This window comes from Columba livia, chromosome 8 (genome assembly GCF_036013475.1).
Source record: "Columba livia isolate bColLiv1 breed racing homer chromosome 8, bColLiv1.pat.W.v2, whole genome shotgun sequence".
Taxonomy (NCBI): Eukaryota; Metazoa; Chordata; class Aves; order Columbiformes; family Columbidae; genus Columba; species Columba livia.
In genome coordinates, this window is record NC_088609.1 from 20,237,126 (window position 1) to 20,261,657 (window position 24,532).

The 24,532-nt window shown below is 38.7% G+C and overlaps 1 protein-coding gene across 11 annotated transcripts in view; it reads right to left on the reverse strand.

The window, feature by feature from the left end:
• The window catches only part of NTNG1 (netrin G1), a 156,113-nt gene that overhangs the window by 53,669 nt on the left and 77,912 nt on the right, over positions 1-24,532 (reverse strand). For all 11 annotated transcript variants that reach the window (XM_065072461.1, XM_065072458.1, XM_065072462.1 and 8 more), the window contains exon 4: positions 6,452-6,624. In XM_065072461.1, the coding sequence (XP_064928533.1) occupies positions 6,452-6,624 (173 nt within the window). The remainder of the gene's footprint in view (positions 1-6,451; positions 6,625-24,532) is intronic.

Here is a 24,532-nt window from a genome sequence, read left to right on the forward strand (position 1 = left end):
AGCATTCCCTGCAGTGGGTCTTTTTCCCTTTGCAGCTCCTCCACTGACGCATGATTGCAACATCAGATCCTCAGCATCAGTTTCAGAAGTTCTCAGGTAATTTAAAGCCCTGAGAAGCTGGAGGAACCTAGGATTTTTGATCCCTCAAAGGCACTGGTTGTTATGATCACAGGAGTAAACTTTTTGTGTATTTTCAAACCTGTATTCAGTCAAAGGATCATAGACAGTGAAAACCACAATTCTTAGAAAATTTTGCATGTGTTTCATTGCAAGAGTCCTAGAATTCCTGTTACTGGTAATTTTGCAGTTGCTTGCTCTGTAAAGATTGAAAAATTCTCAATACCCAGAAAAATAATTGCTTAGATGAAGTTTGTTATCCTCCTCCCCTGCTTTCTCAAGCAATATCGCCACAAATAAATAGGACAGAGAAAATATTCAGTTATTGTTTTATTGGGTAACTCCTTTTAAAATCTGGACCTTTCATCATGATGTTTTAGTGATTTTTTTCAAGTAATCATAATTAATTGATAGAATATTGGATATTAGCAACTTTGAAAGTCCAAAACTCAGATAATTTCTACAACTTTGAGTATCTTCTAACAGACACTTTCCTTCACATACTGCTGCTTAAGGACTAGAAACATCTTTCATTGCTCCTCTTTACTGTATATGGCAAGAACAGAGTTGTTTGAAACCAGTGACAGGGATGGAAGGAATTAATTTCCCGGCAACAGACACCACCATAACCAGCACAAACAACGAACTCAGCAGCGTCATGCAAGAGGATAGGGTGCTGGAGCATAATTTTTCAAGCTTCATAAAAAAAAAATACAGCACATGTTATTTATAGTGCATTGGTTTTTAGGTATGTATCTGCAATGTCTTGCTGCCCATTGCACTGGATACCTAGCTGGTGGCAAGTCAGTTTATCATTTGCAGGTTTTCCTGACACTTCTGTCTTCCTGAGTGCTCTTTATTCACTACACTTTGCCCCTACTGCCAAGTTTCCCAGTCTGACACAGCTCTTGTGTGACATCTTCCTGTGGCTTTATGTCTTCTGTGAGCTTCATGAACCAAAATGAATATGTAATATAAAATAGGAACAATAAGAGCTTTGTTGTTTGTGATGTATGGCATCCATATCATACTGTTTTTTTATGGAAGATGTTAGCCAAATCATCAAGGAACAACATTTTCTCTCTTAAGCTGGAGTGCCCCATTCCTTCAAATCGAAATCATGCAGGATCACCTCCTCTACTTCAGTCATCAAAGTAGGCACCGAAAAACTCCTTCCAGTTGTTCAAGAGAATGGGACCCGTAGAAAATGGAACACTATCTACTTTGTGAGTCTGCTTTGACAGGACAGCAGGATGTGTGGTCTCTTCAGTTGCAGGCATACATGCTATTTAGATTCCTGAGCAGAAAGTCTGCCATCACACAGTCTCTTGGCCAACTTTGTTTACCCTGGTCCTTCAAGATGGCTTTGTGTCAGCAAACATTCATGGGGAAAACTACAAACACAGATGAGGGCAATCAGTGCAATACTTCAAGTGCCACATTTCTTGCCAGAAACTCTTTCAGTGGCAGCTGTGCTGCAGTGATGCCTCGTAAGTCTTTTCCCATTCAGGCAGGATTAAGGGTGTGCTGCTGAGACAGAAGCTGTAATATCACAGAGGGGGACTCACTGCAGGAGCAATTTGGGAGACTGATTGAGAGTCTCTGCCTAACTGTTGACCAAAAAGAACCACCAGTGTTCCCTGTACCTCGCTCAATCCTTTGTTTCATGTTGAACTATGAAATTAGGAAAGTCATGTAACAGCTGGGAGGCGGTTTTGGCTGAGTGTCAAGCACTTCTGGTACAGGTTATTGGTTGTGGAGGGACTGACAAAAAGCGAGCAGGCTTTGATGGATGGCAGCCCAGCACAGGCTTAGACAGCTCTGTCTGATGGAGCAAGGAACATAAGTGCCAAAGATGGTCTAAACAACAGGAGGAAGAATTGGGCTAGTGCTGTCAGACACACACGACTGCTGAGGAGAAAAGCTATCTTGTAATACCAAGTGTAGAGAAATTCAATAAGTTCACCTGGAGTGTCAAAACATATTGCAGAACAAACTATCCATAGAATGTGGCAGCATGAGGGAATAAATGTAATCACAAAATAGTCAATAAGATAGAGTGAAAATATAAAATAAATGCTATGTGGGAGACAAATGTGGAAATATTGTTAGTGTCAGTAAACAACAGAGTACTTGGTGTCTTTCACAAGCAAAGCACAGAAAAATTGTTTTGGGTTCTTCTGAAAAACTCATCTTGACTTAAAATGAGAATGATACAGAAAACAGCTTTACATCAAGATTTAGGCTATGACTGGAATATAATCTAGAATGGTCTTGTATTTCATAGGCTGGAGGTTGAAAAGGTGTAATAAACTCTTATTTGCCACAAAAAAATGGCAGAAGCAGAACAGCGGAAACAAGAGAAGTTCCAGTTTTGGAAAGATTTGGAAATTGACATTATGCTACCTGTTGAATCTGAGCAAATTTCCTAAATTCAGAGTATCTTAATCTCAAGAAAAAGGATCTATTTTGTGGGGAAAAAAAATTACTGTGTGTTTCATTTATACAACTATTTTTAGCTGTATCTTATGTAAGCACACTTATGTAAAAAAAAAAATCAAATCCATTTAAAATTTTAAATATTTTGGTCTTAGATGGAAAAGATAGACTCTGAAAACTGGAGGAAGGAAGAGAATCAAAGGGGCACTATATTACTGGATTATACAAAGTGGCCCCAGGGAATTAAAGCAATCTATCAAGGGAAGCTTAGGGTCAAACCAGGTAAGTTAATTCTATCAACATGTTTCAGCAACTATTTACAGAATTCACACCTGACCAGGAGGAGTGTAATGCTGGGGCTGCATCGTTGACCACATGATGGAAACGGTGACGTAAATGCAACAGGGTAAGTGAAATTACATCGGCTGTGCAGAGAGTTCACACAATAATGTAAAATTTAACATGCCGCAACATATGCGGCACTAAATCAGGTAATGAAAAAACGAAATGAAACTTTTGCATACCATAAATGATTGCTGCTTGTAGCAAGTAATCAGACAACCCACTGGAAGAGAAGCTGATTTAATTCTGAGTATCACATAGGATCCGATTCAAGAAGTAGTTATCAGAGAAACACTTCTGGATTGAAAGTCAACATACTTGTTGAGAAGAAAAAGGATTAAAAAAAACTCCACTGCAGTAATATTTAACTTTCAGAGAGCGAGCAGATAAAAATTAGGAAGTTAGTTAAACAAATAATGAAAAGAACAGCTAAAAAGATTTAATGCAAACAGCATGGCAGTAAGCCAGAGATAAAGTGTATGTGAAACTCAGAACAATTGTATGTGACTCATCAATTAAAAAAAAAAAAAATTAAAAAAATCAACAATCTTATAAACAAACAAAAAAACCCGACACCCAATCCAAAAAGAATGAAAATGATTTTGGGAAGACACCCTTCCAAAGTGCAAGTCATCTCAGTGGAGAAAGATAGAGAAAAAAAACAAAAGTATAAAATCTGTCAAGTTAAATATAAACCACAGTATTTTGAGAACTTACTACATACATAAAAGTTAAAATTTTCTATTTCTTTAATAACCACAGTAGAAGCAGGAGGACTTCTAGACAGGTGATTGGGTAGATAGACAACCAAAGTATAAAAGTATTGAATGCTAAATGAATTGTTTTCACTGATGTTCACAAGGAAATTTAGAGAGATTCTCCCAATCCGAGGAAGTTTCTCAATGTTTGTCATCATCTGAAGGCGTAGATGTAAATAATGTAAATAATTTCAAACAATAAGAATTGCCATAAGGTGATGTTCACACAAGAAGTGTTTTAAAGGAGGTCAAATATGACATTTCTGAAATAACTACTGTAACATATAACCTGTCACTTATGTCAGCCTTGATGCCAGAATAAATGTTTTAACTGAGGCACAGTCTTTAAAAAGGACTCAAGGGCCGACCTTGTAACAACAAAATATAGAGCAAACACATTTTTTGTGCCATTGTAAAAGATACATACTTTTCCCATGTCCAGAACATCACGTGTAGTTTTAGCCTCATCAAATAAAAAAATGACATCACAGAATTAGAAGAGAGCAAGGAATCACAGATGACCAGAGATATGGTGTGTTTTTTTATATGATAAGATTAAATAGATTAAGATTTGTCATTTAGAAAATAGGTTGGAGGAGTGGACACGTTGAGTCTATGTAACGAGAAATAGTACAACAGATGTAAATTCAGATGCATTATTTTCTGCTTCTTCCTGTCTGAGAAGGTACAGGCTTAACCATAGAAAAACATTTAAAGGAAACAAAAGAAAATACGTTTCACTCATTGTGTCATTAAAATGTGAAATGTATTGCCATAAGATGTCACTGAGATCAAGCTTATGCCAGCCTGGTCTCTCTCTCCACTCAGCAGCTAGCAACCCCTGCGGGTATGATGGAGGGTCCAGCTCAGAAAGCCAGTTTATTGCTGGCAACTGGGGAAGAAAAGAAGAAATCCTTCATACTGTTTCCTTTTTGCCAGAAATTCCTGCTGCTGATCACTGCTGAAGTCAGGATTTGAGGGTAAGTGGAGCATTTGTCAGCTCAAACAAGGTTATATTTTGATGATGCTACCATAATAATAGTAAAAATAATAATGAAAACAGTAAAATACTGCCTGTTACTTGCAAAATATTTTGATTTTTTGATGGAACTGCATATCTGATGGAATTCAGTAATGCTGAAATTTGTTTTAACAAGCTTCAGGCATCCTTTTGGTGGGTGCTAATTCCACTGTTCCATCTGGTGTGTGCTCAGTGGATTGGAAATAAAGTAACTGGCGTAACAAGCTGCATTTAGAAAGATACCTGTTTTCATGTTCAGATGCATCTTGTCACTAGTTTAGATGATTGCTGGGGTAGCAATTGCATTATATATATGTGTGTGTGTGATTCTGTGATATTTATTTATATACACACAGACATATGTATGTATATGTGAGTATGTGTGCATATGTGTGTATATATATAATATATATAAATCAAACCAATCTGGTAAAGCTCACGATTTTTTCCAAACTTTGAAGTATTAATTATGTGAGCCACACTCACTTTTTATAACATGAAAAAATGAATACTCTTACAAAATGTTTTTTCCCTGCTTTTTGGAAGTTCATTCTTTTTCTGCCCAGTAAGAATTTTATCATAACTTCATGCCCCCACACTTCACGGTTCGTTACTTGGTCTATTACTCTCTCATTTAAGTTGATAAGGTCCCACTTCCTATGATATTTATTTTTGAGGTTTGATTCTTCACAGCTGCTGCTTTGAAGTCTTAGATAACATTCTGAGCATTGCACATTGCTCCTGGTTTTAAACTTTTCGTTCAACTGCAGTACATAGCTCTGTTTCTCCAAAATATCTTTTCAGTAAATTATTATAATCTATTATTCTAAAATGACTGTTTTGCTTTTAATCAGGGCAAAACTGTGGACTCTTTTCTTAAAAGAACCTAGTAATTTCTATCAAAGGGTTTGGTGATTTATCCTCATCTTCTTCAATCCTTTTTTCAAAGGAATTTAAGTCTGTTACTCAGTTCAGGAGGATTCTGAATCATTGTGTATTTCATACAAGCATGAAAGGCAGAACTGATGCTCATTCTTGTCTTCGTGCCCCCTCTTTCAGCACCATGTTCTTTTTGACCCAGTCCTGTCCAGGACCAGGAAATGCAACTGTCAATAACTTCCTTTCGATATTATGGAAGTGTGCTGGAATAGTATGTGTGTTGTTGACTGACTATTAGCTGAAAACAAGTAGATACAAAAACTCAGCTTCTCCCCTTCAACACTTGCAGTAATCTAAAAGAGTGCATGTGAATCTGGACTGCAGGTCAACATCAGGTAAAAACTTCCTTTATCAACCATTTGATCTTTAGTTATTAATTGGAAAAATGGAGAGAAAATGAGCAAGGACCTCAGCACACACGTTGAGCCGAGCTTGTTTTGAATCTCTAGACAATAAGGCTGTATGAATGGAGAGCTGAGGGTACCATGGCCGGGGCAGTACTGCTGATACTCCCACTTGTTTCTCTTCTCTGTGTGCTGTTTTTATGTGAGGGGTCGTAATTTTTTCATTCCTTAGTCCTTTCTGTACAGTGTCCAGGGATTTGTCTATGGATACAAACACGCAGGTCTCATCATGCAAGTTATTTACAACCGTGTGAGAACACAGATGATGTATACTTACAATTAACACTTAGAATTGGACACCTTGTCAATGCAATTATATGCATTGGTTCATAAATAAATGACAAATTTTGCCAGCATTAATCTTCCTTCAGAGTCATGATAAGGTGCAGAATTCTAACAATGAAATATCCTTATTATACAGTACTACTTACAGATATTAGCAGTGCCTTTAGGTATAGGCAGATAAGAACCAGGGCTCCATGGTCGGCCCTGGTAATTCTTCTTGCATTTTCCACAGTCTGGGCCAGTTGTATTATGCTCACATTCACAAAGTAGTCTTTTGTTTTCTTCTTTACAGCCGGTAGCATGAAGGTTGCACTTACACCTATTTTTAAAAGGCAGAAACAAAAAAAAGTGGGATATTATTTAGAGGTGAGTTTTAGTTCAGATTAAGTCTTAGTAAAGCATCTCCTATGGCAACCACTCTATTTCTGTGTGTTGTGCCCGTATTATTGTTTCAGCATGCTTTACTTTACATCACTCAAATAGCATGTTATAATATCTTCAGCTCATGCAGGTCTAAAAGCAATAATTTCACCAAGACTCCAAGATGCTGAATCTTTTCTTGTTTTCACTAACGCAGCTCCACTGAGATCAACTAAATTATTCATAATTTTCACTACAGACAGGTCTATAATCTTGCAAAAATTCAATAGTTGCTCACTACTCCTAGGAACAAAACCAAATCCTCTGCTTATGTCCTTAGAGAATCTGGCCCAAACTAAGATCCAAATTAGGCCCTAGGAGTCTGAGAAAACAGACTTCAATTAAATATCTTTTGCAATGCCACACTTCAGTAGAAGGCAAGCTCACTATAATGGTGTTTCGCCATCCTTGTTCAGCTAGCACTCTTTTGCTCAGAAAAGCTTTTTTTTTTTGCCTGCTTTAATTTTATATACTTGTGGTAGGCTGGAGATCAGAGGAATATTTTTTTGGCATTTTTAGTTTTACTTAGGAAAGAACACCTGATTGAACCTTGTGACATAATCATCAGATAAACCAAATTCTGCATCTGATCTTAGAACAATTGTATTTTCCTTATTTTCCCCTCTTTCCCTGAAACTAGGACACTTACAGAACGGGAAGCTAGTTTCATAAACAGTAAGGTATTGTCACCTTTTCCATCCCTTTCCAATGCATGTCAAAACTGGCTAAAATCTGTTTCTGTTTGGGTCTGTAGAGAAAACTAGCGTTTAATGACGCTGTCTGTTTGTTTTCCTAATGATTGTACTTCTAGTAATTTAAAGGGTTCTCATGTGGGTATTTGTCACCTGTTCCATACAGTGACCAATAATTAGAGCAAAACAACACATGGAATGGCCAAGTGCAAATTAACAGCTGTCAAGCTGACTTCCATTTGGAGGGAATATGACCTGAAGCCACTGGCCACATACATATATATCCCCAGGGTAAAACAATCTTGCAGTTGTCATAAGTGGCTGCTGGAGAATATCTACAAGAATCTGTACGGCAGTAGATGGTGGAGCATTCTCCTCAATGCTAGAAATGAGGCAGATTACACTGCTGTTACTTGACTGATGCTCATTCTAAAGAAAAGTATGTTCAGCACCTTTCAAACTGAAATTACCAAAATGTATTGAATATGCTAGACAAAAGAAAGTGTGATTTATTTTTATTTCATTTCCAAAATATTGATGTTTAAAGACTACATCAGTTGTAAAGTAAATTTTCAATGACGAGCCACTGCAGAATGAAAGATGCCTGTTTGGGTGTCAGTGGATGAGATATGCCTATTCCTGTAGAGACTGAAGATTTTGGTAAGTGACACTGCTATTAAGAAAAGTAACAGCTGGCTTTACTGTACACAGGAATATGAAAATGGAAGACTTCCAAACAGGAGAGACAAACAATAATGACAAGACCAGAAAATAGAGTCAGAGGAGAAAGAAGCAGGAGAATCTGTGGAGTCACTAGAATCAGTGAGACAGAGGAACCGACGGGATTTCTTGCAGGGTGAGATTTCTGTTTTATTGGAGGGACTCGTCGGTGTCGGAGGCAGCCAGTTGGTCTGGGCAGGAAGAAAATGGCAGCTGGTTCTGAGGAAAAGCTGGAGGTCCAAGGGCTCTGAAAAGGTGCTGCAGATTGGTGGGGAAACATAAATACAAGAACATCTGCTAATTGGTGTAAATGTGCACAGCTCTTTTAATAAGCACTCTTCCTCAGGTGTTTTTGCATGGTTAGAAGTCTTGGGTGGACTCTGGCCTTCTCCATCTCCCTCTGCTTCTATCCAGTCCTGCCCCATGCCTCTTCATGTATATATATATAAAACATATGCATATATTTATATGTATGAATGCATATAGGCATACACAAACAATTCCCATAAGTTCTCATGCATATTGATTTCCTTTTATTTCCCACATTCCCAAACTCCACTGTGATCCACCTCTCCACATATTGCCTCCTCCTTTTCCTTATTTCCGAGGCACAAGAGCATGGCCAGCACAGAAGAGCTCCGCTGCCTGTTCTGGTGCCCAGTTTTTTAATTTTTTAGGGCAAGATTGCTGCAGAAGAAACGCTTCTCAGCCCAGAGTGGTGGCATCGTGCCATGGCAGCTGTTCTGTGGTCCACACAGCAGGGCCTACGCTGTATGGTGATTGGCAGGGTTTCCGCATCTTCTCCAATTTCAGCCACCAAGCATCACCAGACAAAGGGAAACTACAGATTTTGGAGGTCTATGTTTGTGACAAACAGGGGCAAGTTTTCAGAAAAACAGCAAAATGCATTTTTTGGTGGAAGTATTTGGGGACTTTCTGTCAAATTTAAAAGCCTATTAACTGAGATTTAACACAATCAGCCCTCATATGGGCATTCAGAAGAAACACATAAAACAGACAATGTAGGGATATCTCAGCCTTCTGAAATGTGGGAATTGCTTAAATGGCTCTTCCTGCCCTAAACCAGTAGAATAATCACAGACTCATTCAATCCCTGCAAATTAACTTATTTGGATGCTTCATACATATTTGTGAAAGCCTCCCCAGCAGAATCTTCTAGAATGCTGCATCCTACCTTAAAAGAGAATTCCAAATAATACCATGTTTAAGAGAAAAGAGAGCAAACTTTCTACTCGCTCCAATTAAATAAGAAAACAAGAAAGAATTCCCCCAACCCCACCCCACAAAACAAACAAACAATCCAAAATGACAACAAAAAAACCCACAGCAATGAAGAGAGAGGTATAGCCATCTAGGAGTATGATTTAAAGTGAATGAGAGTAAACAACAAATATGATCACTGAAGAAAATAAAGGACTGATCTAAAACATTTGTGGGCAGAGGATAGGGCCAAAACCTAACATTAACCAAGTAGTAAAAGAAGAGCCAATAATGCTACATAATCCTAAAAACCTTCAGAATAATTCAAATTTAGCTGTGTACAATTTCCAAGCAGAAGAAAGTAAGGAACAAATGTGATCACTGTGGTTTTCTACAAGACTAGCTACAGACCAAAGATCAAGGTAAAAAAAATTCATTTCTATTAAAAACGTCAAATGTAGAGTTAATGAGAGCTACTTAAAGCAGGCAAAAAGACAAATGTTTAAAAAAACCCAACAAACCCAAACTGTAAAAGGTCAGACAATGTGGAGCAAAAAGCATTACCTTTGCCGCCTTAGTGTGCAGGCAACATAAAAGTTAGGTTTAGTTTATGATAATTAAAATTATACAAGTACAAAAAAATCTGTAGATTAATGAAATCTAGAGAGATTAAATTATTGTTCTTGTTCTTGTCAGTGTCAGTAACTATACACAGGGAGTAAAAGACCAGTAGGATAAGCAGAAAAAAGACATTCAGGGGACTGAACCACAGAGACTGATTCTTCCCTTTCTTGCACCAATTTTTTGCTGAGGTCACTTCACAGATGTCAGAGAGGTCAATAGTGATTTCCACAGCAAATCAAGGACGTAGCTGAATACTGAATGAGTGAAAAATTCAGGCAGTGCTAAAACTGAAATAGAACAAAAAGCATCTGTAGAAAGCAAACTGAACATGAGGTAGAGGGTACCGTGTCTGGGGAAAAACAAGCCAATATCAAATTCTGCATGTGGAGAGACATTTTTGCTGAAACAGGGAAATAAAATTTTGTATACTTCTGTTTTTTCAGGAAGGCTGCACTAGGAATTGGGCAATCTGTCCCAGGGACCTAATCAGGGTGTGTGTATGGACAATCTCAGAGACTTCTGCAAAGAAGAGAGATGCCTGTTGTGCTTGAGAGACAGACTTCTCTGGATGGATGAATGAAAGACATAAATGTGTGTAGTGGAGCTGAGAGATAACTAGAGTACAATAAAAAGGTACTTCTACTGGTGGGATAAGCAGTAAGAAAAACTGAAATATTTAAGGTTACAGAAAGAAGACTATTTAGGTAAAAGTACCATCCAGATGGACCAGAAGAGAACTATGCTTGTGAGATAAATTGGACTGTGAGCAGTGTGAAAACAAAGCAGCAGAGCCTGGACATTTAGGCATTTCAGATAATTGTGAATCAGCTGGGCGCCACTGATCCAGTGCAACTGACTTGGGTTTCTATCAAATCACTGTCAGGATGCGGAAATCAGTTTCCTATGGAAGACTGCACAAGTTCAGAGTTCTTCAGCTGTCTCAATATTTTTTTTAAGGAAGGCTACCATTCTTTTCTGCTCCAGAGGTAAGAAAATATTTTGTTATCTTATATGAATACCCATTATAATAAACTATTACTGAAAATCCTTGGTATCGTTTGTAATGTCTTTAAACACTTACTTTGAAAGGTTGTTCCTAGCTGTTACTGGCTTAAATCTGAGACAGTAAAAAAAAAGGCTTAATTAGATTTACATACAAAACACATTAAACACAAAATTTTGCATCGCCCTTGTAGATGTTTCCATTAGAAGAATGAGGTCACTATGGCTGCATAAGAATGGAGATGTTCTGAAAACCGAAAGAACTGCTTCCACATCCAGTGTGCTAAATTCCAGATGACAATATTTCATGCCTATACAGTCTCTTGAAATCCAAAGAAAAGTCAAAGTGCTTTATAATGTATTATGTATACATGCCCAGAAATGGGTAGCAGTGGGTGGGCAGTAGCTGCTTGGCACGTCAAGTGGGTTTGCATGTGTACTGGGAAGAGATGATTGAGGGGGCTGTAAAAAGCAGAGCAGGTTTGAGAATACAGGTTAAGGTATGGCAAATGTAAGAGGATGTATGCTGCAGCCTTTGCACTGCACTGGCAAACAGCCTAAGGGCAAAATCCTGCATAAGGATGAAATAAATGTTATGGCCAAAGTGCAGTTCTGAGATACAGTCTATGCTCACCATAAATGGCATTGCTGATGTCTAATGCCTTGTACATCTTTACAAGGAATATCTGAAGTCCATGATTAGAAATATCAGCAACTCCATAGGCAATTAGGTTATGTATGGGGAGATACAGGCCTTGGAACAGCTTTCTACCTGCAGGGAACAGCTGTTTGCCTGTTATATCTGGGGACAGTTTTCCAAATCTTTTTTTGTTGATCATTGTGGGAACAGCTCTGTCAGTGCGGAGCTTGTGGAGGTGAACGTCACGTCCTCACAACACTCATCTGCGATTTGAAACATCCCAATGTTCCCACAGCTCAGCTGATATCTGTCTTTCCAGTTCAACCTGAGAGGAGTCTTCCTAAGCACCCTGGTTACAGCGCATGCAAGTACACATTTCCATCCAATGTGCAAATTCAATTTTGAATCGCTGGAGATTGATATTGCTGTCCAACGCTATAAACTCTAATTGTGTGGGAGAACAAATTCGTTTTTCTGACCGCTCATCTCTGACAGACTCATTATTTTGTCATAAAGCTACTGAAATGATATTTTTGGCAGTTAGATAAGGGGTGGGAAGCACTCTGGTGTGTTGAAGGAGCAGTGTTGTTGTAGTGGGAGCAGGAGCCCCAGGCATGCTGCACTCCTCACAGACTATTTACATACAGAAAACTGACATTAAAATGATGTAAATATCGCTAGTAGTGTCCTCGTGCTTCTGCATGTGAGTGCCAACCAACAGACTGGGGGTCACATGAGGGGATAATTTATGTTGAAGAGATCATTCATGAGAAAGAAAGACAAGAGAAGCTCTTTGATATATTTTTAACGACTAGCCATATGTTCCTCACTTAGATACATCTTTGGATCATTATAGGTCATCACCAAAGTTTTGAAAATCAACTTAAAACCAACTTGTAACCCCTCTGCACAGACTCTTCACTTTTACATGCCACAAGTCCGGTCTCTGCTCCCAGGTAAGTAAAGCCTGAACTTTCAGAGGAGTCAGGACATTTGCTCTTCACACTACTGCCCACACAACATTGTGCACACACAAAGTAAAATACCACCCTGTGCAGTTTTAATTAGGCATTTTAAAACACTGTTAGCAATGTTAGGAGCCTTAGTCAGCACCCCAGTGCTAGCAACTACATCCAGCACCTTGTCACAAATGTCCTAAAGGACTTGGCCGTGCTTAGCATGACATCAATCGTGTTAAGGCTGTCATCTACATTGTGCCTCTTAAGCTTACTAATGACCTTGAGGCAGCTGCACCAGTGAGATTTCGTTTTGTAATGTAATGTAGACAAAGATGAAAATTCCACGTTGTAAATACATTTTAAGTGACACCCCAGCCATGAAGGAGGAAAATATGTCAGCTGAGAAGGCAAAAATTAAAATATAAACACCTTTTAAATATACCATGAAATCTTTTGGGTAAAACCAGCTTTGCATCTGAATCATTAATTTTTCAGTTTGTTTTTTTTTTGACACTTTATGAGACAAATTCATCAGATTGAGAAACTGTGCACAGGTAAATGACAAAACTCTTGTACCATTGAGTGTACAAGGTAAACATCATGGACATACTTAGATAAGTCTGTTTTTCCTTTAAATCTCTCTAACAAGTGGAACATCCTTTCATAGAGGCTCACAGCCTCAGAAACATCACGTCTACTGGATATTATTGCTCATTATATCATAGGATTTTTCCATGTCATGTCAAAAAAAAAGGTATGCTGGTTCTTACTATAATTTCCAAAGCTTAATGGATATCTACACAGCTTTACTATTGAAGCAGATTTGTAGGGATGAAAACAAGTATAAAGCACACTATTGTGAAGAAATAAAATGATTGTTGGCCAATTTGCTTCTGTGAGGATGGAACAGGCAGTGAGAACACACACATAAAAGAGCTAACAAGATAATTACTGCAATCTGGGCTACCGGTGCTCACTACAGGGACTTCTGAAGAAGTTCTGAGCTAAAAGGGTGAAAAAAACTACAGACATTGGCAATCAGAAAATGGCCTGGGTTGCTGGCTGCAAGTAGGTCTGCTGAACAAATGTTCCAGCTCGCACAAAGCAGAATAGTAAATTCTGGTTTTTATTCAGCATGTTTTGAGCAATATGAATATCTCAGGCCCATGTTGCTGTACAGAATCCAAGCCCAAAAAGTGTACTACATCTTTTTCTGGAAGTTATGTATAAGACCCCTGTGGTCTTCTGGTAAAATGTAGCCACTGTAGTGAGAGTAATGAGATGGGAGTCCTTTCATTTGTTTATTTCTGGAAACACATTTGGTCACCAGTCTTTTTCCATGTCCCTTTTCCTGAATTTATCTAATACATCATAATCTCCCACTGAAAAAAAAGATTCCTTTGTGGAATGGGGCTACAACAATAATAAAGGATAAAAAAATTCAATAATAACAAATATAACTTTGTATAGGTAGATATATTATTCTTTCATTTGCAAAGCAAGGACTAATGTTGGATCAGGTTTTTAAGCTTCTTAAATCTGTAAGTAGCTTTGTGGCTAGAAAAGAAGTTTAACCTGCGCTCAGTAATCCTGCTGCACCTTAGTACCTTAAAATCTAGAGATTTACAGAAGCCTCTTCAACTTTATTCTTTACTGTTTAGTTTTTGCTGCTAAATTTGGGAGGAAATTGAATTAGATTCCCACAGGCAGTATGGAAAATTGGGGAAAATAGCTTCTTATCTTCCTCAGCTGAATATAATATATCTAGTGGGGAACAGCAAAACCCAGGCACAGAGAGGATGTTTGCTTTGCTTTCTCAGTGGCCTACTTCCAAGCAGTGTGGAGAGCCTGAAATTAAAAAAGAAAACAAAATCCAGAAGGGCAGCATAATTCCCTTTTCCACCGGAGCGAGGACTTTCCAAGACTCACAGAAAGTGTGCAGGTCATGGAATTGACCACTGTTTGCACTAAGCCAGCCCAAAAATAAGAGCACTAAAGCACTAAATTTAATTATTAACATGTTGATAAGACTTATTGTGTTCACACACTAGTACACATTTCTATATATTCTGATTATTTAAATAGGGGCTACTGTGAAGTAAAATGCTGCTCAATACGAACAAGAACTACAGGATCACTACTGATTGATTTGTATCTCAGCCTGTATCTGATTCGTATGTTGCCTGATGGATGCACAATTTTCCTTTTGAGGCCTGACATTAGTGGGGCAGGTCCTTTTGGCTTCACTGCTCCTTTCCCCCACCCCTTTCAGAGAGATGGCCACAAGCAACGTCATCTTGCCCAATGAACAGTAAATGTTTCTGAAATGCAGTAGTTTACTAGATGACCTCCTTCCAAACAAAGAGAGGCAACTGAAAATATTCACAGGCTATATCAGCACCACGCAGAACTCAAACACAGAAAGGAGGAGGCAGTGACCTATTGAAGCTCTTATAAACACCTTCGTATTTAAGCATTTGAAACTATTCTGATTTCTTGGCTAGATAAAAAATGTTACAGACCTCAGCCTCTTAGGTCAAAAGTCTAAAAATAACCCAGTGACGCTGATACCTAGTAGAACAGAAGAGCTAATTCTGAGTCCGAGTTATTTCAGTTTACCACATAAAAAAAAATACCTATCCTTAATATTAGATACTTAGATACACCCAACCGAGTGGAATGGCCAAACGCTTTTTCTAATTTCCATTCCACATTCTGTAAGTGTTAAAGCCAAAATAAATCTGCCTGGAAATATAGTTGCTGTTGTCTGCTATAGAGAACTAACTTCCATCTCCTTCCCAAATACTCATTTTTGCTTTTTCCTCAGAGATATTAGTTTTCACAGAAATGTGTCAATAAAGAGAGTGGCTATAAAATCTGCTAGAGCTTGCCAGCAGCATGTTCTGCAAATAATTTCACCCATGAACACAGTTTGCCGTATTCTTAGCTGATGTAAATCCATCTGGCTCCAGTAGAATCAATGAAATTATGTTAGTTCACACTGTTTGAAATGTGGCCTAATATGTTTCCAGTTTTCATTCATTATCCTAGGAGCAATGGCTGTACTTTAAGATAATGGCAGATAATCTTTTTATAATTTTAAATGGCAGGCCCAAGATCTTGAAAAAGCATTGGATGGAAACTTGGTATCAGTGGAGGATAGGGAGCCCAGGTGCCATGTGCTTTTAGGGACATGACTGCTGAGAAGGTAGGATGCTGGTATTTTACATTGTTCACATGTGTCTGTTTTGCTCTAATCTTTAACCTCAGAAATAGGAAACTATTATTAACTACCCAAAAGATGCTGAAACTGGGGACTATGGCAATCACGTCTCTCCCAGAGAGAAAGGAAAATCTCTTGCTAAGGTGAAGATGAACAATGATGGTTACTTTCAGTGCTACCAACTGATTGTTTAACAGTAGTGATTGTTTTGGTAGGTTCACGTAAGAGTCCATCTCTTGCATTCACTGATGGGATGGGAGAGTGGGAAGCATGTGTGTTGCAGAGGTACTGCACAGTGCAGGTGTTCTGAGCTGTCATGGTGTATCATACATGTTTTAATTGACTTGTCATTGTCTGTCTGATGGTGCAAAAAAATAAGGGAGTATGCTGGCTGAGGCTGGCTACTGCTCATTGCCATCAGGATATTAAAGAAGCTAAGCATTTAAATTTTTTTTTGCTTCTGTCCAGCCTCTTGCTTAGCCAGCCTTAGTTTGCCATCCATCTATTGGGCAGCAACTCAATATACACCAACAGATACCCTAGACCCACGTTCTGTTTTAATCACTATGATACCATCCAGCAGAATTTAATTACTGTATCACAGTGGCTGTAAAAGTCTGTACCACAACCTGATAGATTGTTGTTGTGGTTTAACCTGGTAGGCAGCTAAACACCACACAGCTGTTTGGTCACTTCCCACCCCAGTGGGTTGGAGGAGAGAACTGGAAAAGAAGCAAACCTTGTGGGTTAAGATGAAAACAGTTTAATAGGACAGGAAGGGAAATAATACTACTAATAAAATATTTAAAACAAGTGATGCACAATGCAATTGCTCACAACCCATTGACTATACCTAGGCAGCTCCTGAGCAGTGGCTGCCACCCTCCAGCCAACTCCCTAGGTTTATATACTGAGCAAAATGTCATATAGTATGTAATGTCCCTTTGGCCAGTCCGGGTCAGCTGTGCCTCCTCCTAGCTTCTTGTGCACTGCCAGCCTCCTTGCTGAAAAAATCCTTGATTTGGTATAAACATTGCTTAGAAACAATGAAAACATTAGTGTATTATCAACATTATTCTCATACTAAATCCAAACCACTGCACCATACCAGCTATTAGGACAAAAATTAGCTCTATCCCAGCTGCAACCAGGACAACCATTAAGAATGTGACTCACAAGCCTCAGATGAAAGCTGCAGCAATATATCACTGCAAAAGTTTCATAGCTTACAAACTTAAGAACAGTAGTTAAAAAGTCTTTAGGAGTCACTATTTCTTCTCTTTTCTCCTGATACAGATCTGAGCATTAGATTTGAAAGTCCTGGCATTGTGTTAATGTACATCACCACTTTTAAGTTTATTCAGAGACCAATTTTTCTGGATTTAATTTAATTAATACCAGTCTTACATCTGCTTAGCAGCAATCCCAGGAAAACTCCTCTAAGATGCTCTAAGAAGTGATTACACCAAACTTCCTGTCTTTATTTGTAAGTAGTATTTCACAGCATCAGCTGCCAGCTGGCACCCTGAATTATTTTTCCCAGCGCAACACTGAAAAGGAACAATTTATTGTGTGGGAGGTCTAAAACTGTGGTCATTAAATTACCATCCAAGTGGACATGCTTCCAATACCATTCAAAAATGTTACTTACCTCTCTGCAATGGGAAAACTTTTATTCTCACATGTGGCAATAGCCCAAGTGAGCTGTTACAAATTTGTGTCCATGATGAATGTTGGACAGACCTGGCTGAATAAGAAATATCTTTACTTTAAGCTTACAGAAGGACTCAGGATGTAGCACCTATTGTGTCACAGTAGGGAATAAAGTATTTTCCTGAGCCATTGTCAGTGGAGCAGCATTTCTGCTACATGAGAAAAGGGCAAGGTTACTTTCATACTGATTTCAATAACTTTTTGAGGACTATAATAGAGAAAAGCAGCATAAAAATATCCATCGTGCATGCAGAATTCGACACCAGGGAAACCAGTTCTGTGAAGCAGTACATCTGCTGCTCTTTTCAAAAGATTTTAAAGCATTTCTGTTTAAGAGACCTCCTATGGACTCATTTATATGCTTGAATGTGCCCTTAGTAGTTACTGCTGCAGGGACGCTATATATGGCAGAGGGAGGTATGGGCTGTAATGGGTGGCCTCTGAGGAAGAGAAAATATGCCTTGTGCTGCTCTGAGCAATACTCCCTGGAGGAGCAGTCATCGTCAGCCCTAACCCAGCACAGGAGAACATCATGGTCCTGGCTGGGTGTCCCTTTGCACCCAGCGAGGACAGGCCCCCCGGTCAGCTGCAGCATCTGTTGGGGCAGGGTCCCTGCCTGTGGGCACAGAAGAGGTGCAGAATAGCACACACCACATACGTCTACTCTTGGACAAGAGTTTTCACTTGAAAAAGTGAGATGTGATAACTTTAATCCACCAAACAGCTCAGTCCTGTTCCTACTGCAGTCAGTAACAGGAAAGGCCTTTCTGTGGGTCCTGTTATCAGGATTTAGTGAGGGACCTTCTCCCCTGCTCATTCTCTGATAGCTATCTGCTGTGACCAGCTCTGGTTTTAAGCCCTGTTGTCAAGTTTATGTCTGTAGGTGAGAGGATTTTACACATCAAACAAAGCCCTGAGGAGACTTCCACCTCCCTTCGAAAAAAATACAGAGGCCAGGGAAAGATTTGTTTCCAAGAAGAAAACGAGTAATAATTCAGAGAAGAAAAAAAGCCAATTAGAATCGTTTGCTCATGGTGGTTCCTGCGCAGCACCCAGCCAGGCAGGTTCCTGCAGCCATGTGGGACATGCCAGGGAAGCTGAGTCAGAACAAGGGGTAGGAGCCAGCAGGAAAGCTTTGGGCGCTTGATCAGGAGACCCCACCTACCTCCCTTTGAAAAATGCCAGAAAGAACTTTCCTCCAAAGAGAAAAGGGATATTGAGCATACCCTTGGGATTTTTTTGGTACATATTTTGGCCGTTTTTTGCTTCAGGTGTACCACCAATATGCACAACCAGCAATAAAGCACATATAAAGAACAAAAGCTGAGTTCTCCTTCCAGTTAAATTCTGTTAAGAAATATAGTTACACACAACATAACAGCCCCTGAAAATGCCAGGACTTAAGCACTTTAAAAATGACATGTACTTCAAAATCAGATTTCCTTTTTTTTTTTTTTTTATCTGTCTTGTTTTATAGGAAATGTGTGAGGGAAAGGTAAAGGTAAAGAACTGTTGATAAATGCTCACTTTAATTTTCATTATTACCAAGAGATGTCTAGGTGCTGACCAAATATTTTGAAAAGCCACCAGGATAAGTGAGGGCGCAGCAGGAATGTCATTCAGTTGGTCTCTTTTAAGAATCATGAGAATCCAAACACAAAAACTTTTGGCATATGATTTAGTGGCCTGTCCTCTTCCTAGATATTTTAAAATTATATATATGTAAAATATTTTTGAATTGTTAATACACTGCCTAGCCCCAAATTAACACTTGATTCTGAGAAGTAGTTTGTAACATTCCTCTTTTCAGGCTTATACCTTACTCCTCATCTGCAGAGAAGCTACTGCCCAAGAATCATCTCTGCAAACACTCTAAAGGCACCTTTTTACCCAGGTAAACTGTGTCCTGCTGTTCTGCTGGTTATAGCTGATATTACTTCTAGGTGTTACCTGAGTTTAAAGACTTTGAATCACCTCTCTCCCTCTGCAGTGCTGCTATCATTACCAGAAAAAGAAGCACCGGGCAGGTTGCTGTGTGCACCAGCTCCGGTCTCCTGGCCATTGTCCTCTGCTGGTATCTCCCTTAGGTGCTGCTCAGAACTGCTTACTATGAGGACAGGTTAATTGATCTCTTGCTGAAAAATCACATTGCTGAACTTGAACTTTAGGGATAATTATAAGGCAGCTATATTATTTTCTGGAGTGTGTTTGAAGGTATTCATGAATAAACTATCAAAGTTAAGAGTGCATAACCAACTGTTCAGAGCAAATGAAGCTGACTTAAATGTTTCAAAAGTGGTTTAGTTCTGGTGTTTTCAAGCATTTCATGAGGGTTGATTTTCAAAATGTTTAGGCCTCATGGCTCCATCTAAAATAATTGGGAAGTGGTGGATTAGAGGCTTCTTTTTACCAAAACAGACACTCCAAATCCACTTCAAAATATATAGATATTTTTTGTTTTCTCTTTTTTTTTCCTTTTTCTCTTTTAGTTTTCCATCGCAATTAGAGGTTATAATTTAAAGGAGAAAAGTGAGAAAATGGATCAGAACATTTCTCATTGTTTATCATGCAAGCCTCAACTTTAAAACTTTTAAATTCCATACAGTATAATCTCCTTGCCACAGAATGATTCCCTCTGGAATTATTATGATAAGAATTATTTGCCAGTAGAGCTGTGCAAATAATCGATTTTTCAGTTCACTGACTAAACTGAAAAAAAAAACGGGAGAGAAAATTATTTGTGTCAAATGAAATGTGTAGTTTTATTTTCAGGTTTTTACTCCATTTTCAGAAATTATTTTTGACAATTTGTCAAACAAAAATATTTCCAAAAGAAAAATCATGCCTTTTTGAGCTTTCACAAAAAAGTTAGTCAAAAGTGTTTATTAATGTGGCTTGAATTCTGAAGATACTTTTAGTCGTCCCTGACAGAATTTTCTTCTGTGAATAATTTATACTTAAAAAATACTAATCCTTTCTCCTGCTGAAGAAAACTAGATGAGAAGTGAGCAGGTTCTGTCTGTGTGTCATGTTTGAAGTATGCCAAAAGCAACTTAGCATCCAATAGCTAACTTAGATACCGAAAAAGAGCTATTGGGTCACCTTATCTCTAACCTTGCTGGTATTAAGATAACAACACAGCAGAATGAAATTATTTGCTGGGACTAATTTTAAATTCTTCAGGAAAAAAAGTTCTAACTGTATCTTTTCTTTTTATTTTGGGAAAATAGTTCTTTCACCTACTGTATTTCAGTTGCTGGCTTTGTGTAGAGAAAGCTTTCTTTTTCAAAAATACCATATGATTACTGTTTAATTATAGACACTACTTATTGTTATCTTGAAGCCATTACATTGGTTAGTTTCTGCAAACATTTTATTATGTTTTATTAAAGTCGGTGGAACTATACAAAGGTGGGAAAATTACAAATGCTGTTTAGTATTAGAAAGCTTGAGATAGATGATATCATGGGTCAAATTTACTGTCTTTTTACAAACAAACAAACAAACAAACCACAAAAAACCAAACAACTGAATTTAGCAAATTAATAGAGAGTCTGTGTGTATGACTCCTAATGGATGATCTGAGCTTCTCAGAGGTGGATGGCCAGAGCTTGGCAGTCCTCAGCACTTCTCAGATGCGGCCGGAAAGGACCTCTTAGACTCGAGATGGGCAGGGAGAGAGGAGACCTGGACCCTGGCATTGGCCTTGGAGCAGCAAGCAGGAGACACGTATGGACAAGCATGTACGCTGGCCCATCAGAGCACCAGTAGTGCTGACTGGTTTTCCTCCAGTGCCAAACCAGGTCTGCCACTGGCTTTAACACTTGCCCTAGCCTCAAACTCCTGTGACATGGGACAAGAGGCTGTGAACATCTATCATTGTGAAATGGGGTTGATGATACTGCTTTGATATTGTTCTGTAAGTTTAAGTGACAAAGGACTGGTAGTTTCAAAGCAAAGTCTTAAGATTCTGACCTAATGCCAGACTAGAATAAAATAGTGATTGCTTTTGGCCTTCAAGTGCACTGAAGCATTTATTATTCATGTTTGTTTTTAACAAATACTGGGCAAATCAAAGAATGTTCAGTCAGAGGCTAGAGCTGAGCTGCACTGTTCACTGAGGGGTCGGGAACGCGTTTTTGTTGTCTATGAAAACAGGCATACCGGGAGGTCGAATTTGATCCAGTGACTATAAAATTCCATGTCCCACAAGAACTAAACAACTTCATTTATATTTCAAATGTTTCCGATCAATACTTCCCTTCATATTCTGTGACCCCCACCAGGAAACTCTTATAACTGTAAATATAAGGAGCAGATTGCAAGTTATGAATAATGTAAGGTTTTTATGGGGGAAAGCAAATTGTGAAATACTGCTGACAAAAACAATCAGTACATGTTTATACTGAAGAACAAACCGTTGCAATTCTATTTTGTATAACATAGCTTTTAAAATTCTATGCAAACTTTTCAGATTCCCCTGAAATGTCAAGCAGCCTTCCTCAGCCTCAAACTCCCATGGAAAATGTACAGGCTGTTTCTGCTCTCAAAGTATGTTTGAGCTAACCTGGAAGTAAAAGGTATGCACATATATAAAAAACAAATATAATACAATACTAGAGAACTGATAGATGCAGGTAAAGAACCTAGATTTTAAGGAAAAAAAGTCACTAATACAGGGATGTCTAACACCATCTGTTTCTTGACCAACAGCTTATTACAAGGAAAAGATCTAGCAAGGCTGGAAAGGATCCTGTGTGGGACACAGACAGTCAGATGGTGAACAATAGCTTCCTTGCATTATAGCATTCTTCAGGGCATGGACTTATGGACACTGCTGTTCAAAATGAATTGGTTTTTGTTTGCACACTGATAGAGAGTTGCCATCCACAAAAGAAGAGGAGGGATTTGTTCTGAAGACCTGATGAGCAAGAAAGAGGCGAGGTGGCTCAAGAGGAATCTAACAAGAACTCTTGCATGACACAGACCTTTATCCTTAATGAACTTGAGCATAATTATCAGAAACCTCCTGAATTATGCCAATAAAATCCCAGAAGGAAAGAATAATGGACACTTTATTAGGAAATATTTTTGTAAACAGTACTTCTGGGGATGAAGGAGTTTGTTTCTGATGTTTTAATACTGTGTTCTTTCTCAGACACCGACAGAGTTGCAGAGAAGGAAGGATACAGGTCCCCTGGTATTTAGGATGGTGCCCACAGCCGTCATGACTTTCTGTCCCTACCCTTACAGCTCATCATCTTTCCTCATCTATTTTCACGCCTGCTCAGCATCTTCTCCTGTTGGCCTACACAAGCCAGGAGGGGAGCATTGCACAGGACTCCGAAGTGACTCCAGATCTTGTTTAAGCTGTTCTCCGCTTTCATACTGGGCAGAAAAGCTCAGGAGACGAAAAGGGCAGAACTTTGTGGATTTTCTGCTGTATACAGATTTATCATGATATACAGCAAATTGACTGAACCAAATGACTTAGTGGCCTTATAATCATATCATGAAGAGAACAAGCTTCTGGCACTTGCCCAAGCTTCTTGTAACAGAAGTTGAATGTAACTTTCAGTATACAGCTTTTTTATTATTTTTTCCTATGCAAATAACTCCTGTATTTTGTGTCAGTTTTAGCCCTTCATGATAATCTCTGTGTTTTCAGATGCTGACCTACCTCTGAAGACAAAGGTCTTCATACAATAAGGAAAAAAAGTCTTCGTCTGTAACAGGCTTCTCCTGAGATGCATGCACTGCAGACTGTGAGCTCTGATAACACTGCTGACAAAACAGCCATTCCCACCCAGCGTTATTGGCACCTGCTTCTGCAGCTGCCAGGCAGGACAGTGCCCTGGGCTGCTGCCCACAAGCTTCTTAGGACGCAGTCTCACCTACGTCTCATGGCAATTTGTTTCCTCTTCTGTTTGCCTGAAGTAGTTATAGCAGCTGAATTTTCAGACCTGTTTTTTTGGTGTTTTTTGTTGCTGTTGTTTGTTTGTGGGCTTTTTTGTTGTTTTGTTTTGTGTTTTTTTGTTTTGTTTTGTTTGTTCATTTGTTTTTTAATGTGCTAAGCTTATAAGGATATAAAAAAGTATACATTTTATGTGTTAGGAATTAGGCGGAAACTCCTGTATACAAGGCATTGAGACTGGACTTTATGTTCTATTAATTGTGTTTGCATTGCAGCAATATTTGCACAATACTCTAAAAGGCCTCTCTCTTGTTACAGCATACACTCAGCCCATTTTAAATTGCAGAACCTTTTCTCTGGGGGTAAGCCCTTTATTGATGGTCCTAATATGCGCAAGAGATTTTTAAAAAGTTCTGTTATAATAAAACAGAGTTGAAATTTACAAAATCCTGAATTTTTTCCAAGAGCCAGCACTAAGCTGCCTTTAGGTGTTTAATTTTATGTGGCAAATGCCTCTAAAAACGTAACACAATGCTTTTTGTATGTAGCCTTTAGACAGAGCATATGTACCTCCTCTCCACAATTCACAAGCAGGCTGATTGTCAGCCACACTCATTGTGCATTTGTAAGTCAAAACTGGCTGTGACTCTACAGTGAGGAAACCAATGAATTACATTTAAGGTATATACTTCACCTGCTTTTGGAATCAAGACACATAACGTTTTGTCATTCTGGTGGTATCACTCTCCTGTATCTCTCCTATATAAAGCATGTATATTTTATGAAGCATTAACAGACAAACAAATGTATAAATGACAAAATCCAGGGATTCATTAGTCTCCAAAAGTAGCCATTGGAATGAAGAGAGATTTCAGAACCTAATCTCTCAATACAGTGCCTCTGTATCTGTAAAAAACAAAAGTCCAGATGTATATTTTAAGACATGAAGTCTAAAACATGTAGATGTCAGACCTGAGGCTGTTGCCGTCATCCACCGGAAAGGGCAAGACTTGGAAAGAATCACCACATTGAGGGCTACTTCTGCAGCGATCAGCTGATCTACCTGATCAGAATGTAAAATGATACAAAAGTGGATTGG